This window comes from Platichthys flesus, chromosome 12, assembly GCF_949316205.1.
Source record: "Platichthys flesus chromosome 12, fPlaFle2.1, whole genome shotgun sequence".
Classification (NCBI taxonomy): domain Eukaryota; kingdom Metazoa; phylum Chordata; class Actinopteri; order Pleuronectiformes; family Pleuronectidae; genus Platichthys; species Platichthys flesus.
In genome coordinates, this window is record NC_084956.1 from 20,470,172 (window position 1) to 20,494,981 (window position 24,810).

At 40.3% G+C, this 24,810-nt stretch overlaps 1 protein-coding gene across 2 annotated transcripts in view; it reads left to right on the forward strand.

The window, feature by feature from the left end:
- The first annotated feature begins 919 nt into the window (after nt 1–919).
- The window catches only part of LOC133966513 (stromal membrane-associated protein 1-like), a 98,546-nt gene continuing 74,655 nt past the window's right edge, over nt 920–24,810 (forward strand). For both annotated transcript variants that reach the window (XM_062401481.1, XM_062401482.1), the window contains exons 1-4: nt 920–1,172; nt 16,190–16,323; nt 17,700–17,785; nt 21,130–21,205. In XM_062401481.1, the coding sequence (XP_062257465.1) occupies nt 1,055–1,172; nt 16,190–16,323; nt 17,700–17,785; nt 21,130–21,205 (414 nt within the window). In that variant the 5' untranslated portion in view covers nt 920–1,054. The remainder of the gene's footprint in view (nt 1,173–16,189; nt 16,324–17,699; nt 17,786–21,129; nt 21,206–24,810) is intronic.

Sequence of the window (24,810 nt, forward strand, 5' to 3'; positions counted from 1 at the left end):
TGCAGGCAAAAGATGCCCCACAGAGGCTGTGTGAGGAGGAGCCTCCATCACTGCTGTCTGATCTGGTGTCAAGGAGCGTCTTGTCTTGTTGAGTGATTTCAGACACTGCGATAGAAACACACAAAAACACTGATCAGTTCATCAAGACATAACACTTTAAAACGAAGAAGCGCTGCCTCTTAAAGCCGACCAGTATTTTTTCGATGCTGATATTAAATGAAATCATATTTTCGAGAGATAGCGGTTCAGTTAATGACTTCTTCCTTAGAGTCCTTGTGATTTGTCATTGCTGATCCAGGATAGTGGATAACAACTAGATTGTTTAAAATGTGCCTACCTCCTTATAGTAATATTGTTAATGGCCATGCCTCTATCACTACAATGGTCATCCCTGCTCTGCCCTCCATGCCCCCTCGCTCCTGTCATCTCTGTCAGGCATGTTCTTTCTTTGATTTAAACATTGATACACCTCTCCATTTCTGATAGACACTGTCTTCTCTCATGCATGTTTCAAATATTATTATCTTGTTAATGTGCTCGTTTAAACCTACATGCAACAGCTATTGCACTTCTGACGGTCCTGGGAGAGCGATCCCTCACTTGTGACTCTCTCTGAGGATCCTGCATTTTGTCTCCTATTATAAGTTTTTTGGGGGGGTAGTTTCTCCTCACCATAGTTGTGGGTCAGGCACCTTGCACAGACCTTTTGTGATTTGTTGATATGGGATATACAAATAGAATTGGACTGATTGCCCTCTGGAACTATTTCACCTGTAGAAGAAAAAAAAATTGACACATTTCAAACACACACGCGCACACACGCAGTCGCCAGTGAATTTGATTGCGATTCGTGTGCATGTGTAAATTCCTACAGTCGTGAAGGCAGCAGGATGCTGCTGATGGACCCCTTTTAGCTTGCTGCAGGTTTGGGGCTGAACTGGATCCTGACGCCACAGAGCGGATGTTTCAGCGTATCTAACGCAACTCAGGTCTCTGCTGTGGTGTGTAATCCTCGTCTCCACTCAAGCAGGACTCACCTTCGAACTGTGGCGACATGACGACCCGGTCAGAGCGAGAAAAAGCTCAGAAACTGAACGAGCAGCATCAGGCCATCCTGTCGGCACTGCTGAGGGAGGATGACAACAAGTTCTGTGCAGACTGTCATGCTAAAGGTAAAGATGCGTGTTTGTCTTTCTAACGGGAGCGAGGAGAGGGGGATGGAGGAGAGAACTTGGCTAATGGCTAAAGAGCTACAGCTAGCCGTTTATAACAACGTTATTCTGATGGGAGTCACTTCTCTGTGCAGCTCTGCCCACATCCCCCTCAGCCCAGTTGTTCCACAGCCTAGTGTGTGATTCCCATTCACACCCTAGGCGAATGGGAATGGGATGGTTTTAACTACGTGTCATTATTCGGCTCGATGCAAACATATGACATGTTTGCGCTCGTCCAGTCAGAAATAACATGAGAATGAATAATATTGAGCGACATTTGTATAAGAAGCGGCAAACATGTACCACTTACGTTCAGCGCTTTCAAAATAAACGTCTTTGAGCGTGTTATGATGTTTTGACAATAATAATAGAGACTATGTCTGGAAATATCAGGACAGATCAGCCGCTATGGCAGATTTTGTATATTTTTTTTACTGATTACTGTGTTACTTGGAATAATTTGACAAACCTACACTGGAAGTGATGGTTCTCTTTTGAAATGGCTTCTAGTTCCGGTCTCGTAGAGGATGGCTGTGTCCAGCTTGATGGTATCGATGTCATGTCCTTGACTGGATTATTTATGAGCGGAAAACGTACGTGTCCTGTGAAGGCAATATTAAATGAAGGCTGGACTTTACTGTGGTCACTGGATCACAAACACATCACTTATAGTGTTGCACCTGCAGACAACGCCTCACATCAGCCCTAGTGTGGAGCAGCCGCTCACCAGACTCCATTCATAAATGTGAATGTTTAATTTCCCCTTGCTCAGAGGGTTAATTACAACTTGTCATAATTGGGCTCGTAACACTTAGGGTAGCAATCCTTAATTTGGCATATGTTACGTAAAGCGTAACGTTACTGTTGTACAACAAGCTGCATGTGTAAAATGTGCACACCTTTTTAATAAATGCCAGAATAAGTCGAGGAGACCTTTATTAATGAAATGATGCTAAGCACAATTGATGCTTAAAAATATCGATGGGACCTTTTATTGTTAGTAAACGTGCAAATCAAAGCGTGTGTTTGTGGATGAGTATTGAATTCCCCGACTTTTGCATGGACTTTGAACGTGTCAGGGTACCTATGAATGAGATCAGACGCCTTTTGCGTCATCACTCTGCCTCTGCTGCCATCTGACAAGTGTAGTGTGTAGTACAGGAGCTACCTCACACTGGGAAGCTGTTTGGATCAGTCACCTCCTGCTGCTCAGGCTCCTTCTTTCCATTTCGGTTAATATGTGCATCTGAATAAACGTCATGATTCTATCCTGTGAACGTAGACCTAGATTATCTAGTTTTTTTAATTAATAATAATGCTCAAATTTAAAATATTAGTACAAAGTCCCCTCACATTGCTATTTACTTATTCGTCAATTGACCTAACGCCCATGTGCTAGGTCAATGCCGTGTAACTCATATTAAAGCTGGAGTGTGAACAGGCAGAGCTTCACTCCTGAAAAACTGTCCACATAGGATTTATTGATGAGCCACACAGGATAATGAAAAGAGACTCTGGTGTGACACATTGTCTTCCACAGATCTCTATTTCACAAACTGGTCTCTGACCTGACAAACTGGTGTGACCAACCCTGTGATAATCATCACTCGTTACTTCTTAGAGATGCAGTATTCATAAACAACCCTTTGATGTCGTTCAGTCATTTAGGGTCGTTTGTCTGGCCCCTGCTTGTTTGCACATCTGACTGACGATATAGTCATGAATCTATAGTGAACTGGTAATATGCCGACAGAGACCTTATTTTAATTCAGCCAATCAAATCTTGAATGAGTCAGTGAGGTCAGTGTTCTGTCATAGGCTGAGCAGATGGTCTCACTGAGCTGGAATAGACAGCACAAGATATACTCTTCACAGCAGCTCACCTTCACTTTCCTGCTGAATCCTCCATCTTCTCTACATCACAAATATGAACACACACCTTGCCCTGCATGTTAGCCTAACAATCGACCAAACAAACCTCCACGGGGCTAAGGGCAGTGCTAAGATTTGTTTGCAGATAACTAATCAGCTGTTACCTGCAACATATGATCATTATGTTAGCCCCTGCAATGCAGATGCCACTTGGGTTTGGTATGAGCTCCGTATGTTTCATTCACATCATATTGTTTAAACTGTCTGAGTGACTGAGTCTGAAAACCGTTAACCACAGCATTTGCCTTTTTTTTCTGCTATATTAATATATGCCACATTTTTTCTTTTGTACTAATATAAAAGACATGATAATAATAATATAATATGATTATATGTAATGTGGATTTTGTATTGAATGTTTTTGATATATTTGTGTGGTTTTGTGTGTTTATGTTGACTAGAGAACATACAATCTCCTCACAGACTGTTCATCTCAACTACACAAATAGCAAATTCAAGATATACTGTAAATCCAGTGTGACAACAAGGTTAGCAGTTATGCTATCCACCTAGGAATAATGTGTGAACACTCCCAAATGTGCATGAACGCTGCATAACTCTTTAATACCTCTAACAACATGCTGTCTGCCTAGGAACTCTCCATTGTATGTTTGCTCACTGTCTCCTGCCGGGGTTTTATGCTGCAGCTTCATGTTGCTGTTACTCAAATACACTCTGGTTGGCAGAGGAGAAAACTTGGAATTCTTGAGCTGCAGTTCATTTTTTGTTGTCAATCTTCTGCAACTTATTGTTCAATGCGTGCATTTCTTGATCAGTTATGATTTATTTATCTATTGTCCATGTACCTGCCAATGTATGTGTTGAATTAGCTGTATATTTAAATGGAGCATAAATGTCCAGTGTTTGAATTGGCTGCGGCTCAACAGAAACCTGGCTTTCCTTTGCTGCTGGGATCAGGATGACGTGACATGATGCAATGATATGCATGTGAATCAATATGAGTTTCACAATTAAAATGGTCATTTGATAATGAAAGCCTGATTCAATAATATGGTAAGCGGCTGTGTTTGTTGTTCGTCTCAGGTATGTTGTGCTGCACGAGAATGAGTCATTTGAGATGGTTAATAGCACTTGTGGAGCAGAGCTCCTGTATATTATTGTGTGTATGTGTGTGTGTGTGTTTACTGCTGAATGTAGTAAATTACCTAGTTAATAATGTGTGGACTGCTTTTCATTAGTTGTTCTATAGCCCGGTTCAGACCTGGTATTATCATCTATCCTGAGTGATCCGATTACAAGTCTTCAGCTCTAAGTTCAGAACTGAACACAACCAAATGCATCCTGAGATCTGAGCAAAGATGCTGTGGGACCCTATGTGGCCACATTCTTTTAGCCGTGGGAACACAAATGCGTCAAATGGGCCACATAGAACTGATGTCCTCTCGCCAATATGATCAGAGGTCATTGCTTTAACAACATTGCAACATATTAAGTTTTCAATTAATTTTATTTTCACATGTGGAAACACATTTGAATGCCAAGTGTGAACTGACAAACTCAGAGCTGCCACTTGTGATCACCCTGGATAAATCTTTACGTAAAGGTCTGAACAGGGCCTGGTACTTATTTTATCTTTGTCGTCAGGCCTGCATTTCCCATTTCTTTCTCCTTCCCCATTTTGGTTTCTGCTTTGGCTACATAGTGTCAACACTACTAGATATGTAGATGATATAGGTCTTTGTTCAAGCAAAATGGTAAAATTCAACATAGCAGGTTTAAGATTATAAACTGATTCACAAAATAAAAGATCTGTCTGACTGAGCACTATTCTGGTTGTCAATGAACCCAGAAAGAGGAAGGTAATGTTTGATAATGTCTATGTTATGTTTTATTAATTGCATAATCTTCTTACGCGCATGATGTAGAAGAGTTTAAGGTACAGTTATTTACAGCCTTGATGGATGAACTGGTCACGTTTAGCTTAACAAATAATTCCAGCTAACATGCTAACAAATCAAGATTGCAATTCAGTTCAGAAACTTAAAACACTTAATCAAATGCAGGATTAATCAAAGTTTGAACAAAGTAGTAGGGAGCTGATGTATGCAGCATTTAACTCACAGCAGTTGTAAATCTCTTATAGTTCTTATTTCATTAAATGATGAGTCAAAGTTAAAGGTTCAGTGAAGAGAATTTAGTGACATCTAGTGGTGAACTTGCATGTGGCAGCTGAATACCCCTCACCTCATCTCCCCTTCAAACATGAATGAGAACCTGTGGTAGCTTCAGTTGTCATAAAAACTCAGAAGGTGTTAAGTTTGTCCAGTCTGGGCTACTGTTAAAAAAAATTGCAGCCTCCATAGAGAGTGATGTAAATATAAAGTATTTAAATATAGGGGCCATTCTGGGGTCATTCTAGGGTAAAGATAACAATAATTCATACAATTTAGTTGATTACACGGTAGTGAAAACAATATTTTATATTAAAATTCTGCCAATAGATCCCTTTCACCTAAATCTTACACTATGCACCTTTAAGTCTAAGGCTAATTTATTTCCAATTCAGTGTGTGACTCAGTAAGTCATTTTCTCTTAGAGATGAATATTTCCTCCCTTCTCCTTCATGTCACTGCTGATTCTTCATTCGGACTATAGATGATCTCAGCTGTTCATCATGTCATTTACCTTTTTGTCTTTGATGAGCTACATTTAAATCTGATCTGCTGCTCCATCGGTCAGTGACACTGCAGCCGAAGGCCTGTTAGCTTATGTTATTCATAAAGGAGCAGCATCCAGCCATTAGCTATGAGTCATGTTGACGGTGTCACAGCTGTTTTTATACAAATGCTAGATGGATATCTGTGAAAATGCTCAAAAGACAAATGTCTGAAGGCTAGAATCAGTTCATGTGGTTTTTCTTGTGTTGAATAAGTTTAACACATAAGACCTAGTTAACTTGAATCGTGGCAATACATGCCTGAAAACATCTTAGCCTTCCAGACACAAAGAACGCAGCAGGAGATTCTCTGTTTAGACACGTTCACAACAACAAAGACATCTCCAGAGCCTTCAGGTGAAGGGTGCTGCGGCAGGCAGAGGCAGAACGTAACGCTTAGATTCTGCTGTGGAAATCACACGTTTTTGTATCGCCAAAAGTTCTCTTGACATCTTCATTGATGTCTACTGCATGTATTCCACTGCTTTTTTATTCTTTTTTTTAAACTGCAGAAAGTCTGGAGTCACTCAGACATTTGCGTTCTAATACAGCCCCTCTGGAGATTATCTGGAGTTCAGTGCATTCATGTCTCACAGCAGCTTTGCTTTGATGAAAACAAGATGCCGGTGTTAGGGTTCCAAAACATTTTAGGGTTCCAAAAAATTCAAAAGAATATCAATTGCTTTTAATTCTTTGTCTTTTTTCACATTGAAAGTGACAATCACAAAGTCAGTTTCAAGTTCAAGTGATGATAGAATAGTTCACTCACAATCTCAGATGTATCTCTCATTAAGGCTGTTCAAATATTATTCAAAAATAATTCATCTTCAATCAATTGGTGTAGAGAATAAATCTCCGGCACTAACCCGAGATAGCAGCTCATCAAACTGGCCCCTGGTCGACACAGGTAGCATTGGGAACTTGCTCGCAGTTTCAAACCCAATAGCTTCATTGAGAGCAATGGTTCATAATTTGATCAAATTTGTCATTTGAAAGGAAGTTTGCAATTTCTAATCCAGCCACAATTCTGATATAATCTTGATAGTAATACTAATAATGGTAACTAGAATAATCAAGTGTTATTGAGACTCTGAACACAAACACAGATGTTTACAAGACCTCTGGTGAGGTGGATCCCACTCCACCTCTCTATGTGGCTTGTGTTTTAATTAATTTGAAATTGATTTGATGTCAGTACGAATTTGTTCCAATTTGACTTTTCAAAAAAAAAGTAACAACCCTGGCATGCCCTGCTCTGCACTGAGAAGTCTGATTAGGTAACATGAGTGTGTGTGTCAATGAGGGCTGTATAGGCGTGGGCGTTTGATGAGCTGCAGGAAAAGGAAGGTTTAGTCGACTGTTGACAGACGTCCCTGGTGCATTTATTTACCTGTATATGATTCATGTCATGTCTGGGTCTCTACTGTTTTCGGGTTAAACTGCTCTCTGCTCCCAGGATCTTTCTCACTAATGCATGGTTAGTTAAAGGAGATCTCTCCGTTCTGTGGAAATATGATGGTGATTGTTTCTCAGCGACATTGTAGATCTGCCAGTAGTTTCAATGTGTCATATTTCTTTATCATTGTTAGATACATCTTACCAGCAAGTCAACTCTCTCTTCATAGCAAAGTGGAAGACATAGGTAGATGTTACCGATAAATATCATCACACATCAACTTAATACTGTAGACCTTCTGTATATCTTCTACATATTATGTTTTTAAGTTGCCACCTTATGAACACACTTTTGTGGCATTCTACCCACTCCAAGATCATACTTAAAGGGATAGTTCACTGAAAAATTAAAATGCACTCATTATCTACTCATCACTATGTAGATGGAGGGGTGGGTGAAGTGTCTGAGTCCACAAAACACTTTTGAAGTTTCAGGGGGTGTCATCTAATGCCCGGCATTCAATTTTGACTCAAAACCGTGTAATTTACACTAGCCTTTAGCCTTAATGTCTGCTATGATCCATGTGGGATGCTGCTCCAGAGGAGGATATCAGAGGAATTAAAATGCTTGGGTGAACAATCATTTTAAAGCAACCCTATCCAACTTTTTTAACCACAAAACAGCTTCTTCAAAATTAGATTCATGACTTGGAGTAGGGAGAATGGATATGCTTTCATTCCTACCTCCTCACCCTGAATGTCTGATCTTATGTGTAACTTTGGTGAGCAGAACACTTCTAAAATGGGAAGAATTCTAAACAGAGTTTGGTGTATTTGTTACAGCAGCCGCTCCTCTGGTTCAGGAAGCCAAGGATCATGGGTAATATCCACTGTTCAGCTCTGTTCCTGTTCAGTGAGTGGGACTTCAAATTCTACTCAACATAAGCTTAGTTTTTTCTTTTTGAGAACCACTTCATCGCTGTAACATAGAGCCCAACAGAATTAATCACCATGTGTGGCTAGAGAGGGCGCTATTGCTCAGTAAAAGTTGCATAGTGTAGCTTTAAGTAACACTTTATTTTTAATGGACAATCAGAGATAATATGGGTTACACGTTTTTTTGTTAAGAAAACAGTTCCCCTTGTTTCACTGTAATGATAAAAACGTATTGGCTTTTAAGACGTGAACATGTATACAGTCAGTGGACCTTGTGGAGTTGTATCCCTCAGAGTACAAACATGGCTGTCTCTTCTGGATTCCCTGCAAACACACCAGAGTCTCTGTGTGTTAGCCTTTATTGATTTTTTAAAGCAAGCATTCACTCCATGGCTGATTGTCTACTGGGCTGTGATTTGATTGATCAGTTGGTTTTAGGGTTTTGCATGACCAAGCATTATGTGTCCTTTCGCTCCACTCTGCCTGCTGCCTTCAGTATGCCTGGGTGGGGCTGGCCGGCTCTGACCACTGCAGTGTGGTGACTCACCTTAGTCCCAACTGTAATTCCACCCTCACACTCGTCTGCTGTCTGCACCACACCACCCTACATTTTTGAGACAGAGAGAGCGCGAGAGAGAGCGAGAGAGAGAGAGAGAGAGAGAGAGAGAGAGAGAGAGAGAGAGAGAAATTTAGTCCTTATCGATTTCAGTTCTACCCTACTGTTCTCCCTGGCATCTCAGTCCATCCACTACTTAAGTGTCCAGACTATAATAATTTTCACCTCTGGTTTGAACACTTTCAACAATTTGACTCCAACTCTTCACAGAACGCACTGTCTCTCTCACACACACACACACACAGACACACACACACACACGTCAGTGTTATGATTTGTGGCAGGGGGTGCTTTGTGCTGGCACATGCCCTCCTCTGTGCTGGTACAGCAGATCTTGGCCTGCAGGCCACTCAAAGCTTTGACAACCTGTCCTTGGTCTTGGTGCCTCTCTGCTGTCACACTCATGAAAGACTGGTCCCAGCACACACATGCACGTACACACAATAATGCTGGTGTGGACCCAAAGTTTGCACACACACCTACACATTTGAAATGTGTGAAGGACAGGTTAGTTTTGCAGCGGACAGCTATCACAGCGAGAAGCTTCAGTTTACTGTCACATAAAATGCTTTTTTATTCCAACTGTTAAGTGAATTTTATGGAAATATTTGCCATTTATTGTTTAAAACATTGAGAGTTTCAAGCTTGGTACTAGTGATTATTGAAATCCTTTATACATTAGTTAGTTGTTATCACCTCGATGAACACAACAGAGAAATGCATTGCCATAATTCAAGCTTGAGCATCTAGAACGGAGCGACAGCATTTCAGCCACAGTTAATCGATTAACAGACTATTTTCTACCTTCACTGCCTCGTTTGTGTCACTTCACTTCAGAACCATCGATTCCTGCTGCATAAATGCAAGTGCAAAGTAATAATGATAACTGGACTGCATTTAGTCAATCCAAGTGCTTTACACTGGGAGTCACATTCACCCATTCACTGTGACAGCCCATATACACAATTGGTGCTCTTTTGAGTGCAATGTAATGAGGGATTGAATCTAAATATACTAAAATGTTGAAGGAGCAGCACAACAGTGTGTTTATAGTTTTTGGACAACACTTTAAAAATGCTTGAACAGACTCTGGATACACAGACAGTGTTGTTAATGGGATCCATTCATCAGTGGTTTGGATCTTTCGATGCAATTTATATTATGATAAATGTTTTATAATAATCTCTTAATTTATACTTGGTGAATCTCCTACACTACCCTCTTTCACCAGCAGATGGAATCCTATCTTCACTTTATCAGTTCAGCTATTGTTTCTGCTGTGTGTGTGTGTGTTTGTTTGAGACATCTAATAATGAAACAAGCTACTTGTGGAAAGAAGACTTGTTCTCCCCCTGTGTCTGTCTCAGTCTGTATTACCTGTGATAATGTTTCTTATGTGCTGTTTATCAGATGATGAGTTTTTATTATGTTTTCCTCTTGATATAATGAAGAAGAGACTCTGTGTAGAGAGGAAAACGTTTCTCCTCCTCCTCCTCACTGATAACACTGAATCACACTGATGGACCAGCAGAGGGCAACACAGCTCTTCTTTATTTCCTCCTCAGTGTCCTGCCGTCACTCTTCTCCAATTGCTGCTGTAAAATCTTGGCAGCCTTCGAATGATTTAGTTAGAAAACATTTTTTTAAATTAGGAAATGGATGTTGTTAACCTTCTGTAAAGGAGAATTCTGCTGAATTTCAGCAAGGTTGGCTAATTTTATTTTCTTGACTGTGGCACCACTCAGCTGTAACATTTCATATTCCTAGAAGTCCAATGGAAAATTAGTTAATATGTTTCATCACGCCAAATTATAATTTTAAGATGTTTTAAAAGAAAATATTAAGACGAAGTTGCACTTTCTTAGAATTGCTCTCAAAATGAAAAATAAAAGATTCAAGTTAGAATCATGGTTTTGACAGCAGCCCACATGGATTTCTGGCTGCTATGGTCCAGAGCAGATAAAGGCTGCAGTGTTATTGGTCCCGGAGGATTTTGGACAAGTCAGGTCAGATGGTTTATATCCCCAGAGTTTGCCTCTTTTCAGCCTAAAAGCTTAAAACTGTGTGTCTTCACTCTGGCCACAGATATTTGTCTCAACTAATACATAATAATCCAATGAGTTGGCAGGAATCACGTCAGTAAGTTCAGATGGTCCTCATTTGTTTTACATACGTGTTAGTTGCCTCAAAGTGTTTTTTACCACTTGTCCGTCAGCAGGTGCCATGCAGCATTTACCAGCAGATCTCGCAGGTTGATCTGTACGGAGGAGTGGAACACCTCACCTCACATCTATGGTCACCTCCCCATGGTGTGTAACCATCCTCGCATCTCATCAAACACAAAGGCACATACACGCACCTCAGTCATTGTCCTGACTGGCCTCAGGGTGACAGTTGGGGCTTTAATTTCATGCTCGGCTAGCTGCCCCCTCAGAATCCCCCCCCTCCCAGTTGGAAGGTTCCGCTGTCACTCAACAACGCTTCAGGGTGTGTGTGTCTGTGTGTCTCTCAGTTGAGATGACTCTGTTTGTTATCTGTGTGTATGAGTTGGCCTGAATATATATATATATGTATGCACATTTATTAAGCTGTGTTTGTGATATTGTCTTCATGTTATGAAGGTCTTCGTTTATTGCTGTGTGAGTGTGTGTGTGCGTGTGTCTTTATGCATCAGTTTGTTTATACATTGATGTGTGTGCTCAGGTGTAGGTGCTTTTTTATAGCGCTCTGCAGGATGTGCACAAATTTACCATCATGAAAGTGCTTGGAATTGTGTGTGTGCATGTGTGTATGCATGTGTGGCAATGTGTGTGTGTGTACTTGAGAGCGAGAGAGAGAATGCAAACACATGCACCAGTGCCAATTTAGACTGCTGACCTGATTAACCTCAAATGAGCTGTTCTCTCTCTGTCACTCTTTTCACATCAGCTATTTACATCACTCAAAAAAGCATTTAAGTCAAGTTTAGATGAAAAATGTGTGCTGCACAAGCAAGTAGCAATATTACGATTTTAAATTCAATTGGCCGACCTAGTGCTTCTAAAGGTTCAGCTGTTCTTTGGACCTTAAAGGAACAGTTTGCCGGAAAAAAAGGAAAAAGGAAAATTCACTCATCATCTTCTCGTACTGCAGATTTGACCACGTCTTTAAACTTAAAAAAAACAACTGAAAACATACAGAAAATATCTCCATACTGTTTCTTTGGTGTCATGCAAGTCTCTGTAAGCCCTGACATTCATGTTCGTCTTGAAACATCGTCATTTACACCTTGTTTTTATATAAAGCATTTTACCTGATAACGTGTAAACTTTACATAATCCCAGTTTACATAAATTTGGTCAGTAAAATTCATGTCACATTTTTTTTTTTTTTTTCGGGATCATTTGGAGTGAAGGCACAGTGAGAGGATATGGTCTGTGTATTTTGGATTGATAATGTCTTGATACAACAAGAAACCACCACCTCGTTTACAAGTTTTTATGAAAAAGTATTTGGAATTACGCAGCAAAGATCTACCTCTGTTTATCAGATAAATCTGTAGAGGAAAGCCAAACACTTGAACATTTACACACATTTGCATAAATGTCTGACATCTGGCTGCTGCCAAGACAGTGGAGCATTTACATTACCAAAGAGGCTAATGGTCATCATTCACCGACCCTGGTACTCACCAGTATCATCTCTGAGAAAAGTCTGATTGGTTGGTGGGAACACTTAATTATACTTGAGCATGTGAGACACAGATGAAGGATAGAGGCTTATGTCTTTCTATAATACACAACTGTATATTTACAGTGAAGGCCATTTGGAGAGTGCATTCCTCTGGCCAAGGCTAACAACCTATCTCGCAATGTTAAAGAAACTGAAAAGCTAATTGGTTGTTTCTTGGCCCACACCCCGACCTTCCAACAAGTCACAATAAAATCAGTTCAGTAGTTTTTGCATAATCCCGCTGACAGACAATCAACAGCCCCTTTAAATTCAATCAAGCAGTATCGAATTGCACAAACTCATAAATATCAGTCCTTTAAGTTTTTTATTGAGATCTCTGAATTATTTCTTGAGAAATTCACAAAAATGTCAAAATGTTAAAGAAAGTGGGAAACAAATCCTACATCCCCTCTTTTAATTGAATCTGCTCCAATGTTAATGGATTCTTCCTTGGCCCATAACCTACCATTTCAATATAATTGGTTCAGTAGTTCTTGCCTAATCCTGCTAACAAACAAACACACTTGAGGGAACACACAAGCTTGTAACATCCCTAATAATATTCCTTTATAAAATGTGAAGAAGGTTTCAAGGGGGATCTTCATTGTAACAAAAACTGATTTCCAGCCTATACATACAGGAACTTGCAATGTGTGGGTATGCTCACACTGTGTGTGTGTGTGCGCTGCATATGGATGAGAACCTAGCTGAGATGGTGATGCATTTGTGAGAGCCAACCAAAGTGAAGTCCAATCCATACTGATAGATATCCAGCAGATAGAGTCCAGCTTACAATGGCTGAGCTGCTTGATTTAGGCTTAACACTCAGTCATCCACCTTAATACCCCTTTAGGCCGTCTAGTGCATTAGTGCCATTGCATAAACACACTGATGCTCTTACCCGAGACGACAAGCCCACTGGACTGCGTGCATGCCTGTTGCTATCCAACCCTGTCCGACTCACCACCGCTATGCAGCCTTGATCCATAAAATGTGATCCTTTTGCACTTTCTATCCTAGAAGACGCTTTCAGCCATCAAATTGAGAGATAGTAAGCTGATTTGACTGTCATTCCTGTGCCATCCCCTATTTATCCCCATGGAGATCTGGCAGAGCAGGAGTTTGTTCGTACTTGGTGTACCGGGGATGGGAACCTCTTTCCTATTGAGGGCAACTACAAATGTTATTGACATTTGTTTCTTGAAGTTTCTTGATGTATGTTGGGTAACAGCTTGTCTTTTTGAAGTGTTTTTACTGCCGCCAAGGAGATAATTTCCTTAACCCCTGTCCGTGCTGCCTAATTATTTAAGGGCACTGTTGGGCCTTGGCAGAGGTTCGGCTCTAATGAGTGCCATTGTAGTTATTGATGGAAAGCATCTGTGTTAGTTACCTTACTTGCCATAGCACCCTGACCTATCTAATGTGACGGCTGGAACTGCTCCTCTTTCGTGAGGCGTCTGATGTCAGATGGTGATGACGATGATGATGATGATGATGATGATGATGATGATGATGATGATGATGATGATGATGATCAAATCGGCCTTGAGCCATAACAACTTTCTCTAACAGACCTACACCTGCCCAAGCTCTGTAGTGTATAGGGGTGTATAGCTCATGTCTATACACCCCCTTCCCCTTTTTAACATTTATTTAGTGTTTTATTATTGTTTAAGGTACATCTTTTTTTAGTAATAATAATAACAATTAGTATCACACTAATGAAGATTGTTAATATTATTCCTTATTGTTTATATTACTTCTCTCAAATAAAAAAAAATATATATGTTATGAACTCTAATTCTAGAAGCAGATAATCTGCATGTATGTATACCCCCCCACAAACAGATCTACACATCTCGTACCAAGCATTGTTTCCATGAGTGTGTTTAGCTTGTGGGATAATTCAAAATTGCCATCCCTTCCATTAAAAGACATTACACAATTGTGTGTCAACAAGAATTTAAGTCTTGTCGGCTTCTGCCTGGAGGTTCTTCACTTCTTCTGGTTCTTTCCATCTCAAGGCCTTGTGCTCTTTCAAAGCTTTAATGTAACCATATGTTGGTTATTTTTGGAGTTTGGTCTCTATGTCATTATCAAATATACTCCAAGTCCAAGTTGTTTTTTAAAACTATGGCATGAAAGAAAAGGATCACCCTGTCCCCATATCACACAATTTGGATGAATGTGGCAATTTTCCTGTTATCATCTTATTTTTATTTCAAATTTTGGTGGATTATTTATTGGATTAAGAACTGACCCTTAAGCTTTTGAAATTCAGGTTATTGGAGTTGACTGCTTTCATTGAGCTAAAAGGATATTGTAGTACCTATCAAATTGGGAAATAGGTTTTTAATCATTGTGACAGTTAATTAAAGCTATTAATCACTAAATAATAGTAATTGCTAATTTGAATAAGAAAATATAAAGACAAGATCTGTCTGAACACTTTATTTTGCTGCTTTACTGATAACTTGTAGCACTTTTATAGAGAAAATATTTTTTAAACCAAAAGAAATGTAATTAAATCATTCAAACAAACCACACTTTGCTCCTCCACTATATAATCTCACTAAGATGTATTAAAGGGAGTTGGAATATTACTTCCCAAGCAATTTCGATAAGAATGTCTGCAAAAGGTGTCAGGATAACCCAAAGTGTGTGTACATCCTGAAATACCAAACTAAGCTTCTCAACTGAGACAATTTCACTGAAGTAAGGGTTTTAAATCTTTGTCATGTTTTGATTGTACCTTTTATATTAACATCTTGAGTTTTGGTTTGACTCTGATAGGGAACTGTACCTGCTTCGACTGCACTCTACGAAAATCCCTTGTCAGTCAAACAGTTTGTTCAATATGTGACCGCTGAGCTGGCGTTTCTGTGGATGGGTCACTTTTCTTTTTCTGTGCAGCTTTGGTGGAAAACACCAGTTCTTCACTGTTTGTTTGTAACAAAGGTTCCCAAGACTCTCTAGAGCTCATGCAGACATAAAGTATTTGAAAACTGTACTTGGCAACTCAACACTTTGATTTATAAAAGCACACTTTCAAAGGACAATGCTGGGATTTAGAGACTCTGAGAGAATAATGGTTGCTTCCTTGCCTTTTCATTTCTTGGCTGAGTATTAATTCATCACTCCCTGCTTTTCCACCTCATTCTGAATTTTAAATCTGTCGGAAAGACTGAGGACTCTATTTTAACAGTCTCATTGCAGGGTCTAAGCACATGGTACAAGAACAAGTGCATTCAGGACGTGTCCAAATCCACTTTTTCGAGTCGTTTTTCAACGGGAGGCACTAAGTCTCTTTATAAAATATCATCAGTGTGTTAGGGGCCAAACATGCAATAAACCAATTAGAGTGCCGTCTTCCCTTCCATTTAAAAGTTGGGTGAATACTATAAAAATGTTGGATTTACCAGGTAGTAGAGCTTCTCTGCAGAGAAAATCTTGTGCTTATGCAATAAGTGAATGTGAGAAGACAATCTGACACTTATATCACACTTTATATCGCCTTGCACTGGATATGAGAGCCCCGAATCCATCTTGTCTCAGCTGGTCTAAATGGGCTAGATTATTCTCTAACAGTATTAGAGTCAGTTAAATATAGTATTATTTTATTTTATTTCATTTTTTATTTTGATAATACATTTTAAGCAAAACAGCTTTAAAGCATAATTGTCTCTTTCTTTCTATCCCTTTCCTCAGGACCTCGATGGGCGTCATGGAACCTCGGGGTGTTCATGTGTATCCGCTGTGCCGGAATTCACCGCAACCTGGGCGTCCACATCTCCAGAGTCAAATCTGTCAATCTTGACCAGTGGACATCTGAGCAGATCCAGGTATAAACACACAGATAGAACCATACACACCATTAAAACAAAGAACAGGTCACATCCGCATGGAATGAGAACATATGTGTTCAAAATTATTCCATGATGATCCACAGGGTAGCTATGTTCTCACTACTCCCCAGTGCTGCTGCTTGGTTTTCATTTCTGAATTCAAACCGCGCTCTACATAAGGGAGAGGACCCCTGATAACAGTGTCTTTGATTTTGTAGTTCTAGGCTGTTAGCTGAGAAAAAATAAAATAAGTATCAAAAGAGGTTACAACAGGAGCTGCTAGCAGCTAGTGCTGTATGATTTTACATTGCACTTGCACTGATTTACATCATCATTCACATCACCTAGAGCATGATGGGAACCAAGTGTGGAGAAATATATTTGCCGCTAATACAACTGTAGAAAGAAATAGATATAAGCGAGAGAGTTTCATTTAAAAACAGGTTCATTTAGTCTTACACTGTATGATGTTGTTGGCATTGAACATGGACCTTGTATCTGTGTCACACAAACGTATTGAGAACATAACAATACCCATACACCCTGTAATATCTTTTGACATAAAGATATAAACTGAAAGTAATGGCAGAAAAAATTTACAATGACTAAAAAAGTCGGTGGCTTGTCTATGTAAATTAAAACAAGCACACACACACACACACACACACACACACACACACACTAACACACACACACACACATAACCAAATGTGAGATGAGGTGTTTAGTATGCATTCCAGTGTTCTTCCACAGTGGATTTGTGACATGCATACACTCAGTTACAAGTGTACACGGCCACAGGGAACATCGAGTACTGTAGTAAATGTATAGGTGCCGCAATGACTTACATGCCTCACTGAATGAATTGCTCAAAACATTTCCAAGTGTGCGTCAGTGAAACTCACGGGCGAACTCCACAAATTTATTTAATCATCCAGTCGTTCGTGTTGCGTGTGCGTAGCAGGATAAAGGTATGCGTGTGTTTCTTCATGGCAGAGCCCGATCCATCAGCGCAGTGTGAGTGGAAAGGGTCTCACTCTGAATGTTAATCACTGTTTTCAATGACTAATTAATTCTGGATGGCTGATTATTCCGACTCCGTCTCCTCTACTTCTCCCCTCATCCCCCCCATTTATCACTCTCCTCTTAATTTAGCCTTGACACACACGGCCGGTGCGTCTCTCACGCTGAGTGTTTGTGTGTGAGCGAGCGCGCACAGGACTGAGTCAGCAGGGTTAAATTGAGTTAAATGCAAATGCGTTGTATGAAAGAACTCGCCGCATGTGACACGTTCTTGAAGGCGTTTTACCAATGAACTCTCGAGCATTACATTCTTTCTCTCTTTCTTTCCCGCTCTACTTCTCTTCTTGCAGAGTATGGTGGACATGGGCAACTCCAGGGCCAAACAGCTGTATGAGGCCCACCTACCCGAGAGCTTCAGACGACCGCAAACCGACCAGTATCCTTCGCCTGTGATTGTCTGTTCACTGGCTCGAGCATTTATTCAACTCCCACTTTCATCCTCATAAACATTCACCCCTCCATACATTGGCATAAACTCCCAGTCCTTGAGTATGTGCATATCAACTGCTGTTGTCCCTCTACATGCACATAAATCTGTCACTATGCGTTTTTCTCTGTCCACATAAATGTTAGTATTGATTTGCATAAAGGTCCCTTTATCACTATAAATGTCACAACAAATTTAAATACAGATCTAAAAGCAATCTGTTTTATTTTATATTTGCATACAAACTTCCAATGTCACGATAAATTAGCATAACACATAGCGGTGTCACATACAGATTGGTGTCAAACCAGATTATAGACTGTATATAAAGATGGTGCACATGACATCTCCACACAATTAAGGCCAAAGTATCTCACTTGGCCCCTGGTATTTCCTCAAAGATGGTTACTGTCATTTGACAACGTTTTTGTCACATTTAACCATAAGTTCATGTGGTAGTTTTTCCAGTAACATTGGTTTTGAATAGTTAGATTTTTATGAAAAAGCGTTAAAGAATCTTGATTGATAGTTCAGACCGACTCGTTATTGGTGGAGTGCTTGTATCGGTAGGAGCTCAGTACTCGGGCTCTATTGCAGATACGCAGACTCCAGCTCCAATTGAGCAAGATGGCGGTGTTCGCTTCCGGAATATTTTGATCTCATTTCTGGAGTATGGGAGGAAGTGGAGAGGCATCGTCCATCTTTATATAGAAAATAATAATAGCGCATAGTTTATAGTAACAGACTAAAAAAGGCCTAATCCACTATACATCCATTTGTATACAATTGCTGTATCTCACACAAAAAATAATTACGAAGACTGAAGACTTAACTACAGATTTATGGTATACCCTTTAATTTTTTATTGTTGTCAGAACTGACCGATATCAACATAAAGGACAGGTTGTCTTTGAAATAACTGCTGGCTCTGAGTTGCAGGAACAGTTGAGTTATGGGTACTGACAGATACAAGTAAAGAAGGATACTGAAGTTTTACTACAAGACAACAAAATTGCTAAAAGAAGAACATTTTTGCCATAAAAATACTAAGTAACAGGTTATTAGTGAGCTGTGATCCAGAAGTAGCTCTATGCTTGTGATGCTGGACTCTGATATCCAGTACTTGGTGTGTTCAGTATCTCAGCACACTGGTGGGCTTAACCCTACAATAGTCTTAAAGGACCCATCTTATGCCCATTTTATCACAAGTTAATATGGTTCCTTGGGGCCTTAATGAAATGTCTGTAACATACTTTTGTCCAAATACCACAAGGATAATTTAAAACGGCACCTTTTTACCCTGTCTAAAACAGCCCTCCTCTCAGATTGACCTGTTTTGAGTGCCCCGCCCCCTTAAGCCCCCTAACTTTTCTGACATAGAGCAACCACAACAAATCGCGGGAGTTCTTGGGAACTCTGACATGCCAGTTACCCAAATGAACGTGTAGAAGCACTACAAAAGTGACATTTTCATAATATGTCCCCTTTAACTAGACCCAACTTGAAATCAGATGGATCTTTTTTAGAAGAAAAGTTGGAGATGTAACAGTATCCAATCGGACTCACTCATCGTCAAACTTCCGCTGCACACCCCCAAGTTCCCTCCAGTATATGAATCACAAGTGACAGGTCTGCTTTGTTAAGTGTCATTCCACGCTTTTAACCAGGACACCTCCAGCAGTGGGTGTCTAGTGGCGTAACAGCAGTTTCCAGTTTGCCCTTTTCCAAGATACAAGACAAGACAGCTGTGTAGTTAACATCGCTGCATATGTTCATATTTCCACCAGCAGCCGGAAATAAATAATCTCCCAGTTTGAAATGCTGCTCTAATACCCTATCTTGTATCTGGCAGGCCCATTTGTGCGGGTGGTCATCATTCTTCACTCTTTTGAAGTCCATTAGTTCGTTGTGACAGCAGCGCCGCTGGCTGAGAACAGCAGATAACAGACTCAGGATTAGAAGAGCTACCGCCTGAATGTGTTTGTGTGTGTTTGATAGAGAGAGCGAGAGCGTTTTGAACGTATGTTTTTTATCATGATTTAAACCTCACTTTTAATGTGAGTATGTACAGTAAAAGTGTGAAATGAAAAAGTGGGGTTTGATGTGTGTGTGTGTGTTTTATTTAATTCTTGATTTGGTGAGGTCATTGTTATAAATTTTTGCTGACTTAAAACAATTTGTAATACTGAAAAGGTCTTTTATTAAATTTGCCATATTCCAATGTTTCTACCCCAGTTGTTTCAACAGGTCTCCAATTCTTATTTTTTTAAATATATATATACTTCGCTTCTCTGTCAAGGAGGTTAGGGCTATGATCTGTTGGTTGGTTTATCTGTTATTAGCAGGATTACACAAAAACTACTCGACAAATGACCACACAACCAGCCACACATGGTTGATTCATTCATACCACAAATACACCAAACTCTGTTTAGAGTTCTTCACTTTTAAAGTTTCCTGGCTGAATATCAGAGATGAAATCAATTTTTTTTAAGACCTCAAAGTCTTTTTAACTGATCTACAGGGATCTGATTCTGACAATTTAAGGTGCAACAGTTACACACTTAATGCAAGATCAGGCATTCAGGGTGAGGGGTGGGAATAAAAGAGGAAACACTCCCCCATACGAACTGAGTTTGAGGTAAAAACAGATGAATATTCTTGCTTCAGTGTTAATACATGCTTACTTTGATATGATCCGGTCTTCCAATCGACCTTTCTTTTCATTTTTTTATTATGTATCATCCCAACATTGTGCACATCCCCCATAGGACATCCACCTATGTAACTAAGTATCTGGAGCATCCTCTGTATTCTCATGTCTCTAGTCAATGGTGATAAATAGGCTCTGTGTATCAAATATAGCATCAGTCTTACCTTGTCTCAGAGCTCGACTTGTGCGGGTTGTCATCATTTTTCAATCTTCTCAAGTCTATTGCTGGATCTGATAGAGGCGTCGCTGCTGAAATGTGGTGATAAGAGAGTCAGGATTTATGCCTATGGGATCCCTGGGGGACATTTGTGTTCATGTGTGTGTGAGGATGGAAACTGTCTTGAAGACCATCTTCTTCCAATTCAAGGAACAGGATGGCACCTAAACATAAAATGTTATAATGTAAAACATTGTAATTATTTTAAGGTCCCTTATTAAATATCATAGATGATGCATTGAGCAACAAATTCCCTGAAAACACCATTATACTGGTAAACTTCGTCTCCTGAGGACTAAAGCGTATGCAGAATTTACTGGGATATCTTTGTGCAGTTTTTCAGTCCTTAACCCTGACCCTCAGACCAGTGGAGGTCTTTATCCGGGACAAGTACGAGAGGAAAAAGTACTTCGACAAGGAAGCTCTGACCACAGCTCCAGTGAGTATCAGCAACCCTGCTTGTTATCTACATTCTGAGTTTTGTCCTGTCAGTTCAGGTTCTTGTTACAGTTGTTTACAGGACTGCTATGGCTGGATGCCATTTCATGAAACTGTACATCAATAGCTGTTTGTTGCAGAGGTTTGATGCAAAGCTGTTTGATGCCATCTTCTGCCAAAAGACGACGTTAATGTGAAGTGGCAGATTCTCTGTTCTTCTTCTCTGTTTAATTTTTAGGTGAAAGGATACAGAGTGTTTTTCATTCCAAATGTGAAGTCTTTTGATGAGAAACTCAAATGTATCATAGACTGTTAGCCTGGTTTTAGTTGCTGTTGAGTGTCAAAATGTGCTTCTCACTATATTTGGCATCTTTTTCTTACGAAAGACATTTGAATGCGTTCACTGACTTGTCAATGTCAATGCCGTTGACATTCACTCATCTTAAACTCATCCAGTCTGCAAAGCTCATTCAGTTGATCACAAAGGCCAGTATCAGATCCTCACCGGATCTGATACTATGTCTGATACACCGGATCTGATACTATGTGCGATTGGACAGAGTTAGAGAATTACCTTTTAAAACACTGTTATCTTGGGCGAGCTCCCAGCATGTGCGAACCTTCATTTGTGTGGATGCAGAGATAGAAAAGTTTTGCATGTGTGTATTTGAATATGTGGGTGCACATTTCCTTGTCTTAATTGTTTCCAGAGAGATTATCTCTGTGAGGTGCGTTTCCGTGAGTGGGCTGCTACCGTGAGTTAGGTAGTGTGGTGTGAATGTGCACAGAAATGTGTGTGTGTGTGCGTTCGGTGTGTTTGTTCAGATATATCCTCCAGTGTTTTCCCCAAAACTAACAATTACAACTACAACAATTTGACTCATATATGTGACCACAACCAGTTAGCTTCAGCCTAAACTTCCAACTTTTAGTAACACCACCTCCATTTGCACATTGTAACTAAGGTTATCAAAAGATTGTTATGTATGTTTATATATGTATACACACACACACACACTCACACTCACACACACACACACACACACTCACACACACACACACACTCACACTCACACTCACACACACACACACACACACACACACATACATACACACACATAAACACACACACACACAAATATGTATATGTACAGTATGTATGTGTGCCCCTCTGCTGAGGGGGGGCTACAAACTGAAAGAAAGGACGCAAAGTGAACATTTTTCAACAAAACCCGTTGCAGGACAATCAAAACGTTTCCGAACGTCTCGCTCACAGCAGTCTTCCTCTATGGCATCTTCATTTCATCTTGCTGCCTCTCGTTTTGTTTCTCTCGCTCTCTTCTTCGATACGGGCTCCTCACTCCGCTGTTTTCCTGTTCCCTCTCGCCTCCTGCCTCCCTCTCTGTCTTCTCCGACTTTCTCTGAAGCGTTGCCAGCAGTCAGACTGTGATCTAGGATCTGTTTCTGCCACCCACACAGACGGCTCGGCTTTTATATGCAAATTGATTAGTAAAAACAACTCATTATCACTTTAAGCAGTTTTGTGCAGATTGAGAAAGAGGAGAAGAGCCGGCTGTAGCCCAGAGCTATAGCTTGTGTATATGTGTGTGCATGTGTTGGAATGAGAGAGGAATTTGTTGGTTTCACCTATTTGCTCAGCACTTACAAAAGAATGACTCTTCAATGTACATACTGCACTGTATTGTGTCAGTGTTACTGCTGTAACATGACGGATACAGTATTGTGCAGGTGGATTCAATTATGCTGTATTTCACACCCATTGTGGTTGCTGATGAGACATTTTTACTGTATTCCATATGTTTCACCACTGTAATGAGCCTCAACACTTTCATGGTACTATACTTTATATGTGAACTGATACTGGAAGATGGTACCCGCTCGATCAGATGAGATGTGAAGATGCTGCCGGTTGGAATTCTACTTTGAGAAGTTTATCCTGTCTGTTAAAAATGATAGTAGCCAACTTTACTCTCTTACAGTGAAAAGCTGCTGTAACCAGAAGATCATGGCATTTTGTGATTTGTGTTTCTGGGATAATGGTACAAACTGTAAATACCTTTTTCCCCAAATCAAGTTTGAACAAAATGGGTGTCATGTATGTCGCTGACACGTGAACCTTTGCCTTCCCTTCAATTACAACCTGAGAGATCAAGGTTGGTTGGTTAAAACATTTGCTTCCAGTATAGAAAGGAATCACAGTGTGGCTACGCATGGAGTTTGACTTTGGTGGAATTTGAGCCGCAATGCTCACTTTGCATTTGTGTGTGCGTGACCGTACAAAGACGACAAACAGCCTCACCTTTCCCCCAGGACGGCTTTGCTTTCTAGTGTCCTCCATTTTCTTCGCAAAACAACCTCACATTACCCTCTGCTGGATCACAAAGTAAACTACTTCCGCCTGTCTGTATATTTTGGATTCAAACAGGTCATTCTAGCACCACTCCATTACCCCTCCACATTCGAATGAATCCTTGAATTTTGAATAAAAAGCCTTAACACTAATAAACTCTCAGTTGTCGGTTTATTAGGTTCACTAAGCTCAAAGGCATGCAAAGTAAAACAACCATTCTCCACGATGCCCCTGATAGTGTTTGGAACGTAACAGTTCAATACGGAAATGAAAAAAATATGTTTGTTTTGAGTATCCTCAAACCAATTCAAACAGTCCTATTAATCCAGACATGGATATGTTGTGAAGTGTTTGATGTGTGTGTGAGAAAATGGAGAGAGAGAGACACACAAAGAGCAATGTGTTATATGGACGGCCTGCAGTACTTTGTTCACAGTGGAGGACGAGTGCATCCACTCCATTTCATCGTTCATGCAGCATGAGGTCATTGCTCTGCCAAGAGTGAGTTAGTAGGTGTGTGTGTGTGTGTGTACCACATATTATTTCAGTGTTACTGGAAACAACAAGACATCAGAGTACATCTTGCGAACCCTCTGTGATGAGCCCAGTGATTGGCCTCAAAATGTCACAGGAGAGCAGCAGAGTCACCCTGGAGGAAGACTCTGCTGATCTTCAGCCTTATTTGCCTGCGTAAGTCACAGGGATGTCCTGTCTGCTGTGTCCACACTATTTGCCAACGTCCTGTGTGCTTGCACAGCCAGCTGTGGCAGCCCACTTAATTTATTTGCGTCCACTGACATATTGTGTTCTGACGTCAGTGGACAGCAGAAGAGCTGCAGGGTTTGGCCAAAGCCACTTTTTTGGTGGTTTAACAGGATAACACAAATTTGCAGTTAGTTGCAATGGGTTTGTTGATTACATAGTAGAAAATTGGATTCCATTAGTGGCTCAGACCTCACTTAAATGTAATTATTTGTGTGTCTTTATGAATTTCAAGAAAATTTCTTGGCCCATCATGTCAGGGTCACATGTGGCTCTTGGACCAGGTGTTACCTACAGAACAGGAACCCGAAGTTTGATGAGAAGTTCTCTCAGATCAATTTCAAGATGATTGGTATCTGAAGTCTCTGGCTTGGTGGCTGTGCTAGGTGGGGTGTGGATGAGCTCCGTGGCACTTGCAGGCGACTAAGCAGGGAGGGCTCCCACAAGGGGATCAGAAGGGAACAGGAATCAGG